This window comes from Cnephaeus nilssonii (genome assembly GCF_951640355.1).
Source record: "Cnephaeus nilssonii genome assembly, chromosome: 2".
Lineage (NCBI taxonomy): Eukaryota > Metazoa > Chordata > Mammalia > Chiroptera > Vespertilionidae > Cnephaeus > Cnephaeus nilssonii.
In genome coordinates this window covers 83,141,235-83,150,635 of record NC_137073.1, presented here as the reverse complement: position 1 = coordinate 83,150,635, position 9,401 = coordinate 83,141,235, and the positions used below count along the sequence as shown (strand labels likewise).

At 42.9% G+C, this 9,401-nt stretch overlaps 1 protein-coding gene across 6 annotated transcripts in view; it reads left to right on the top strand.

Moving 5' to 3' along the window:
- The first annotated feature begins 8,744 nt into the window (after positions 1–8,744).
- Positions 8,745–9,401, top strand: part of KIF2A (kinesin family member 2A) — a 73,756-nt gene continuing 73,099 nt past the window's right edge. For 4 of the 6 annotated variants that reach the window (XM_079795188.1, XM_079795187.1, XM_079795186.1 and 1 more), the window contains exon 1: positions 8,748–9,112. In XM_079795188.1, the coding sequence (XP_079651314.1) occupies positions 9,049–9,112 (64 nt within the window). In that variant the 5' untranslated portion in view covers positions 8,748–9,048. Of the gene's footprint in view, positions 9,113–9,401 lie in introns of all 6 variants that reach the window. The other 2 variants (XM_079795190.1, XM_079795189.1) reach the window with 1 other exon arrangement.

Genomic DNA, 9,401 nt, shown 5'->3' with positions numbered 1-9,401 from the left:
TTCCAGACAAAGCCGCAGAGCCAAGATGCCGCAGCTGTGAGACCCGAGGCAAGCCGACTGTGAGGGCTGAGCCCCTTGCACGAATTTTGTGCATTGGGCCTCTAGTGTTGTAATAAAATGAATAGAACATGAGAAATGTTACCCTATCTCAGAGCAAGACTGCAACCAGGCATGAACAATTGGTCTTATTAAGAGTGGGCACCTGACCTTAAATGGGTCTATTGGTCTCTTTCTCAGGAATTTTAAAACTGGAACTGAGAGGAACAGATCACCTCTCTTTTAGTAGCTACATTTATAAATGTTAACTTGAGAACTATTACTACTGACATGTGGATTGCAAACAAGAAAGCTGGTCTGCATTGAGAAAGTGAAGCAGATATAGAGAGAGGGCAAAAGAAGAATTTCTGGGTTTCCTTTAGTGGATCTATTCTTGAAGTTCTGGTGCCTCTTTGATTCCATTAATTACTCCAGATACTTTCTAATAAATTTAGTATCTTATAAATAAAGTATCTTTTTATTGTTAAACTATTTTGATTTGGACTTCAGTTCCTTGAACCAACAAATAAGTCTAACAATATTTATTTATTTAATAAATTTTTATTTATTTAAATAAGTTAACATATAAATTATTTATACTTAGCCTATTCTACCTCTTGAAGATACAAATTTCATAATCTCTTAACTCTAAAGGGTATGTCTTCCAGGTGTCAAGAAATACTGAGATTTTATGTTAAATTTGTGTTCACCCTAACCATACCTTTAATTAGTTAAGAACATTGCTCATATCCTCTGTCAGTTCAGTTCAGAAACTTTTGATTGTCTACTTTGTGCCAGGCAATGTACTTGGTGATATAGACTAAAAAATGAGTGAAGAGATCTCATAATCTAGTAGAAAAGAAATATTTGTAAATGCATAACTGAGATGTAGTGCCAATAGGTACCAGAGGGGTGCATTCAAGGTATAAACAAGAGAGTTATTGACACTCTGACTAATAATACTTATTTCCCCTCCAACACTCTTCTCCCAGTTTTTCTAGCAATTTCTCCTTCACCTTCTCCATCCATATAGTGAGTGCCTCTTCTCTCCATCCAAGAGAGTTGAATGTTCTCACATGATCATATATTTCATCTCCATTCTGGCCACAAAGATTAGGAACCTAATGCAAACTGTGTAAATTATAGTGTCCTTGCTATCCAGGCCCCCAGATTACCCACAAGAGTCTGACCTCCTGTTTTTCACATACTTGTGTAGTCCCCTCCAACAAGGAAGGGGGGTAACTTGTATAACTATATTAAAAGAAAACAGTATTATTTCCATGTCTAGGTCATAGAAAATGTTACAGACTTATAATGCTGTATATAAATTATACTTTAATAAAAATTTAAAATTAAAAATAAGTAGAATAAAATTTCAAAATAAATTACAGCCTCTGTCTTGCTCCTTTAATCACTCACTCTGTTTTTTGTGGGGGTTTTTAATACTCACCCGAGAATATTTTTCCATTGATTTTTAAAGAGAGTGGAAGAGAGAGGGAAAGACAGAAACATCCATGTGAGAAAAACACATTGATTGGTTGCCTCCTCCACGGGCTTGGCCAGGGAGGAGCCTGCAACCCAGGTACATGCCCTTGACCGGGATCAAACCCAGGACCCTTCAGTCCACAGGCCCACACTCTATCCACTGAGCCAAACCGGCTATGGCTAATCACTCACTCTAGAGGAAGCCAGATAACATGTCATGAGAACACTTAGGTATCCCTATGAACATGTCCACATTGCATGGAACTGAGACCTCCTGCCAACAACCAGTATTATCTTAGCAGGCAGATAAATGAGTCCCCTTGGAAGTGAATCCTTCCACCGAGTCAAACCTTTAGATGACTGCAGCTCCAGCTGACATCTTGACTGTAACTTCATGAGAGATCCCTCCAGCCCCTGCCCAAGATAGAAGAGCCACTCAGCTAAGCTACTGCTAAATTCTTGTTGCTGTCCCAGGCCACTAAGAATAAAGGCTACATAATCTAGCTTTCCTTGATTAGGTTCTAGTAATAGACTATGAGCAGAAATAGTGCATACAACTACCAGAACATTCCCTTTTCCTTCTTTCTCTTCTTCTAGCTGGTTAGAATGCTGGAATTAGACCAACCTTCATGGACCACAGATGACCTGGGCATGCCAAAGGGATTAATACCTACATGTACCTTCCAGCAATTCCTTCAATGAACACTGTTTGGGAGTGATGTCAGTAGACAGCCCACCACTCTCAGTAAGTTCAACTACAGAGAGCCACCTTGATCAAGGTCATAGCCATTCCTGGTGGCCTACATCTGATGACTATTTTAGCTTAGCTCAAGACAATTCTGAGGGATTGGCCATGGTTATTACAGCTTGGCTATCCCTCTGCTCACTCCACCTCTTCCTCAAACCAACCAGATAGGCCTTTGTGTGGCTGCTCCTTAGGCTGCAATGTTCTTTATCCACATATTCATCGAGCTAAACTCCATCTTGTCCTTCTGGTCTTTGTTCACTACCTCGGCCCAGCCGGCATGGTTCAGTGGTTGAGCATCAACCTATGAACCAGGAGGTCACAGTTCAATTCCCAGTCAGGGCACATGCCCGAGTTGCAGGCTAGATCCCCAGTGGAGGGCATGCAGGAGGCAGCAGATCAATGATTCTCGCTCATCATTGATGTTTCTATCTCTCTTTTCCTCTCCCTTCCTCTCTGAAATTAATAAAAATGTATTGAAAAGAAACCTTACTACCTCAATGAGCCTTGCCCTGACTATCTTAACCTTGTAGACTATTTGTCCTACCAACACTCCTGATCCTCCTCATCCTGCTCTACTTTTTTTCTGTATATATCAGTCTTTAATATGCTATGTCATTTAATTACTTATTTTTGTTTTTATTTTCTTTCTCCCCCAGTAGGATGTAAGGTCCCTAATAGCATGAAAAAAGGATCTTGGTTTGGGATACTGATGCATCCCACACACCTACAATAATGCCTGGCACGTAGCAGGTCAGAAATGTTTGTTGAGTTGGTGAATAAATGTATAATTTTCAAGGAGAATTTTGCAGATATTCACTGTTCAGGACCCTCAATTCCAAAAACAGTTTGTAAATAATTCTTTGATAGCAGATTCACTGTGTATTATATATTCTATATTATCTAATAAGAAAAAAATTGGTCAGGTATTTTTAGGAAGTAAAATAGGTCATAGAAAATGTTACAGACTAGGCAATGTACTTGGTGATATAGACTAAAAAATGAGGGGAAGAGATCTCATAATCTAGTAGAAAAGAAATATTTGGACCTAAAAAAGGACCTAAACCAGACCTTTTATAGTTTATATTAGCATTTTTACACACACATACACACACATCTAAATATCAGGATGCCTTAATCAATGATTTTCTCTCATCATTGATGTTTCAATCTCTCTCCCTCTCCCTTCCTCTCTGAAATCAATAAAAATATGTATTTAAAATAAATAAATAAATAAATATCATGATGCCTTATTTTCCAGGTAAACCCTGTGATTTCTGTTTCAAAGAGATGGTCATTGAAAAGAGTGATGTTCCCTGGAATAGGAAACTTAGAAAAAGCAAACCTGAAATTCTCAAGTGTGGTGATTCAGGACAGCTTGCTGGGTTACATGACAGGGTACGGTTACTTCTAACAGGAACTTGTCTGTTCTCAAGTACAATTCATTGCAACTGAGTTGTTGGAAACTTTGTTTTGTTTCATATTACCAGCTTCTGAAAGAGGTCAGTATTTGTGAGGTTTCAAGAAGTTTCCTCTGAAGTAAGCACTCCAATAAAACATGAAACTAGATCAACTCAGCACCCATGGAGTTGGCCTGAGGACTTATTTCTGTAGCTCTGAAATCTGAGGGGGCTTTCCTCTCCTGGGCAAGTTCCCACTTTTTCACCATTTATCTTAAGAGTTAGTAAAGGTTATCTAAATGTCATCATGTGATTAGAAAGGTAGTCATGAGATTATGATTGAGTATGATTCCAACCAATGATTTTTTATTGAAAAAAAATTTTTAATACTTGTGAGTTTTAAGCTTTAAAAATTAAAAAATAGATGAACTGAGTTTTATTATAAGTATGAGTTTTAATCTCAGAACTACTTTAAAAGAGTAATAATTAAGCTTTTGGGAATGTATCTGGGCTCTCAAAATTCTAAATGCTCTTGTTCTCTAAAAGGATTAGTTTTCTCATTTTTCTAATAAGCAAAATTATAAGAGCATCTAAAATCTTGACAGTACAAATAAAAATACTTGTAAGTAAAAAGATCATTGGACTATGAATATTTATTTTTATTTATTAACTAATTATTTGTTATTAATAAGGGATGGTGGGAATACAGATAATAATTGTATTACTCCTTTTGTTTTGGCCGTATGTTAATAACTTCAAGGGGAAGGGTACATACTCCATCACTGAAGTTCTTTTGTTACTCCTGAGGCAATGTTGCCTTCAATCAATCTACCCCTCACTCACTCAGGCTCTGTGAAGCAAGCAGAGTTCAAAATGTGATTTTAAAACATTAGACTTAAGCTCCAAATGGAGTTTATCTTTAGGCAGCTTTTCTATCCCCTTGCAGCAAATAATAAAGATTCATTAAGGGAAAAATTGCCATCTTTAAAAATGTATTAAGAATAAAGTTTTTAAAACCTCAGTGAACCTCGTTTTGATTATTTTACCAGCCTCCAACTGGTTTTCAATGAAACTGATGATCATCATCAGAAAGTCAGTGAAGGGAAACATTGGAAGCTGTATTTTATTTCTTGTGCTTATCTTTAGCCAAGTCTCCCTCTCAATTAGAACCTTAAGGAAGATTCTCTTGTTTTTTCTATCTCCCATCTCCTGGTATCTTGATATGAATTATTTTCTCAAACTCCTTGGCATGTAATACACACTTTACTTACCTCTTGGCCCCAGTAGGAAGTCTTCTTCATAAATAATATATAGCTCTTTGGCCTATTCATTAGAAGCATATTGCTCCTCACAAACCAGCTTCTTGAATATCCCTGAAGTGGATGTGTGTTGCACTGCCCAGATCCACCTTTATGACCAAGACACTCATTTCCATGGTTGCAGGAGTTTTGGCTACTGAGGGCTCACAACTCAATTCTCCCTCAGGGATTGCTCACCACCAAAGGAAGCTGCCTCATCCAAGGTCCACTTCTCTTCCCCAAGGGGCTACCCATATGCAAAAAGTGACCATGTGCAGGATACAATTGTCCCCTCTTCTCAACTTAAGACAAGTTTGAAAGAACATCCTAGCTCTAAAGCTACCCATGGGATTCACAGAGGCCTTTGTTGTCACTGCCGCACAGGTCAACTTCTCGTGCCCAGTCCTGCTTCTTTTTTTTTGTTTGTTTGTTTTTTGTGTGTGTTTTTTTATGTTTTTTTTTTTTTATTGATTTCAGAAAGGAAGGGAGAGGGAGAGAGAGATAGAAACATCAATGATGAGAGAGAATCACTGATTGGCTGCCTCCTGCACGCCCCACACTGGGGATCTAGCCCGCAACTTGGGTATGTGCCCTTGACAGGAATCGAACTTGGGACCCTTCAGTCCACAGGCTGATGCTCTATCCACTGAGCCAAACCAGCTAGGGCCCAGTCCTGCTTCTTTACTGTCCCCAAGGTGTCAATCCCAAAGACACTTCACAGTGAATTTCCTACATGCTAATCTCTACTTCAGAGTCTGCTTCCTAGGAAGCCTGACCTGTGAGAATTCTTTTGGTCCTATTCAAACAACCACTTTCTGTTATCATTTAATAATCTCAAATTTTGGTGGTGACTTATATAGTCATGGTAGACTAACTTCTGTAATAAACAATTCCAAAATGTTAGTGGTTCAACACAACAAAATGTGCTTCTTACTCATTTTGTGGTGCACAGAAGTTCAATGGAGGAGCAGTTATTTAGGGATCCAGACTCCACCCAGTTTTTGCTGAGTCGAAGGAACCGCTGAGCTAAAGTCAGCCCTCCATCCAGTTTTTGGCTCCACCCTTTTCTAGGAGTCTTGTCCTGCTGCTGAGAGATAAGGAAAGAAAATAAGAAAAATGCATGGAAGGTTTGATGGCTTGAAAGGGTACACATCAATTCTATTAACATTCCATTGGCCAGAACTCAGTCATATGGCCATACTAAGTCAAGGGAGGCTGATGATCACTAGCAGTCTTTGCCACTCATTTATGGAATACTTGCGATTTTCAAATATTTCCTTTTCCATGACAGGTGACATCTTTGTATCACCCTTCAACTTGTAAGGACTGAAAACTCTACCTTTACTAAATATTTTAAAAAGAGTCACGATCCCACCACTTTAATAAAAGTCGATGTAGGTTTTGTATGTGAGTGTACGTACGTGCGTGTGTATATCTTTAACAAATAAGAGCTTTTTAAAAAAGAATCATAATATCATTATCATACCTAATAAAATTAATTACTTACTATGTCTAAGATTTAGTATGTGTACACATTCATCTGATTGTTCTTCAACAGTCTTTTTCTGAAGTTCTTTCAATTCCTGGACAGTTACTGACAGATATGTCATAGTTGCAGCAACTGGCCATGTCAATGTTCCACCTAAACCACCTTCCTAAAACTTCTGTGGGATCTATTTACTCCTTCTCTTTGAACTACTCTGACTGATTTTGTCACTATTATAGTCAGGCCATTTTCAAAACCATAAACTAAACCTTTTTGGATTCTCTGAGGCCAGCTGGTAGTTTGTGTTTTCTTTTCTATAGATAATCTTCATCCATTTTCTTAATAATCACCCTTTCAACCATGGTACTGCCTAGTCCTTCCATAGCAACTCTTACAAATGCCACAAGGCTTGTGGCCACTCCTGCTACAGTCCCTTCAGGACTAATATGATTTACAGGAAACTGTTTCTATACTCTCAGAAAAATAAACCACTTCTTTAAAACATTTCCCAGTCTGAAAATACAGACACATGTTTACTCAATAACTTGTTTCAAATAGCACCTATGTCTTCAGGTTATAGTTTGGATGTTATATAAAACTGTGGTACATCTACACTATGGAATACTATGCAGCAATAAAAAAGAAGGATCTCTTACCCTTTGGTATTATTTTGCTTAGCATAATACTCTCCAGAGTATTATGCTAAGCAAAATAAGCCAGTCAGAGAAAGAAAAGTATCACATGATCTCGCTCTTATGTGGAACCTAATGAACAAAATAAACTGACGGCCCAGCCGGCATGGCTCAGTGGTTGAGCGTCAACCTATGAATCAGGAGGTCACGGTTCGATTCCCAGGTCAGGGCTTGATTTCTTTGCACTCTTTAAATAATTTGCAAGCAAATAGATGCTTTATACCTCAGTCACAGAAACATAAGAGAATGAGTTCTACTGCACTGGAACTCAAAGAGTTCGGATAAAACTCCTAAGGTTTTTTAAATCTGAAAAATAAAAACTTGGTTTGGTCAAATCTTATTTTGAAAGAGGTCCTGAACTTAGATTTACAGTAATGTCATTTCTGGAATGTAAACGAAGTTCTTATTTAAGTTGTCTTCCCAGTGTTTATTCCCCCCCCCCCCCCCACAAAAGTTATTCCTACTCTAGAATGAAGAAAGTGTTCCTTTGACAAGTATGCCTTCAATGTTTAAATTACAGATGGAGCATTAGTCTTTCAACTATTCTTTTTTAGTCTACTTGACTTGATTACTTATATTAGGCTGAAAACTCTAGATTGTGTGCAATTAACACACATATATATCCAGTTTCCAGTTACATATTTTTAAAACTGTATATTTGTAGTTATTATTACAGAGATATTAACAATGACTAGAGAAAGTAGGGCCCCAAAAGTGTGTTCCCACATATCAAGTCCCGACACTGGAAACAAAAGTCCCACGTTTGTTGGTTTTTACACAGTGTTGTAAACAGTTTCCATGGTCCCTGTCCACATGGCCTTCCAGCTGGGGAAGAGTCTTGCTGATGTGGTCAAACTAGTCCAGTGACTCTTGAAGAAAAGGCACATACCTCAGTGTCAACCTTACGTGTCTGCCCTCTGTCCTTGAATCATAGTTATTGGCTTTATGGGCCAGGGCAAATAAGTCTTAAACCCTACAGCAGAGGCAGGACCCCAGCGATAGATGCATCATAGATGGAACAGTCGAGGCTGCGCCACCACAGGATTTCCCTTTGGAGGGTCCAGGGGTAAAGCCAGGCCACGAAGAAGCGGATCATCATTCCGACCTAGGGTGGGTGACACCTCAAAGGTGTGTCTTCCCTTCGTCCATAACTGGGTGGGAAACCTGGGCTCCGTTACGTGGGCCGGCCACCTCTAAGAGCCAACAGAGGTGGCCCTGGGATGGAACTCTGAGCCGGTACGGTCAACTGGTCGGCCCCTGGATTCGCGTCCCTTCGCCCTGAAACCACAGGGCCCTTCATCCATTCCCGCAAAAGCGCCAACTCCTGGAAGCCACCGAGGAAGGCACCGGCGCACGGGGTGCCGCCTCTTCCAGGCCGCGCGCTAAAATCAAACTCCACGCCGGCTCGCTGGGGGCCGGGCCGCGCACGCTCCACTCCCCGGGGGGGCCCAGCCGCGGCCGCCGCCCGCCAGTGCCGCCGCCCGCCAGTGCCGCCGCGGAGCTGGGCGGGGCCGCCCCGAGGCAGCCGGGAAAGGCCCGCGGAGGAGGAAGCGGCGCGGAGACGCGCTCTGCGCAGGCGCGCGGTGCCCCGCCTCCCCTGCGTCGGCTTAAGGCGGGCGGCGCGGGGCCCTCCTACTCTTCCCCGCGCCTCCCGACGCCCCTGCCCCGGCTTCACCCCGACGTCCCGGCGTGCGCGTCTGCCCGCCTGCCCGCGGAACCGGGGCCTCCGCCTGCCTGCCTGCCCGCCGCTGCGCCTCGCGGGCCCCCGCTCGCGTTCACGCTGTCGCCGGGGCCAGCGCGGCCGCGGGCAACCGCTCCCCCTCCCGCCCCCACCCCGCCCCCTCCCCGCCTTTTCCGCCCTCCCGTCCCCCTCCCCCGACCCGCGGCCGCTGCTCCAGATGAGGTGATGGCAACGGCCAACTTCGGCAAGATCCAGATCGGGATCTACGTGGAGATCAAGCGGAGCGATGGTGAGCTGCGCCGCCGCCCCTGCCGGCCGGGTCCGGCAGTCGGATGTGCATCCGAGGGACGCGGGCGCCGGCCGCCCCATTGATTGCTCCGCGGGGCTGTGGGGGCGGGAAGGCGGCGGCCGCGGCGCTTTTGTGTGCGGCGTGTGTGCTAGTGAGGTCGGCCCCGGGGTTCACCGTCGGTGCCGCCGCAGTGCCGGGGGCTGGGGGTGGGGGGCCGGACCGGGGGAGGCCGGCGCGGAAGGCCCGGGTGCCGCGGTCCGAGTGTTTGGGGGCGCGGTGCAGGGTCCCC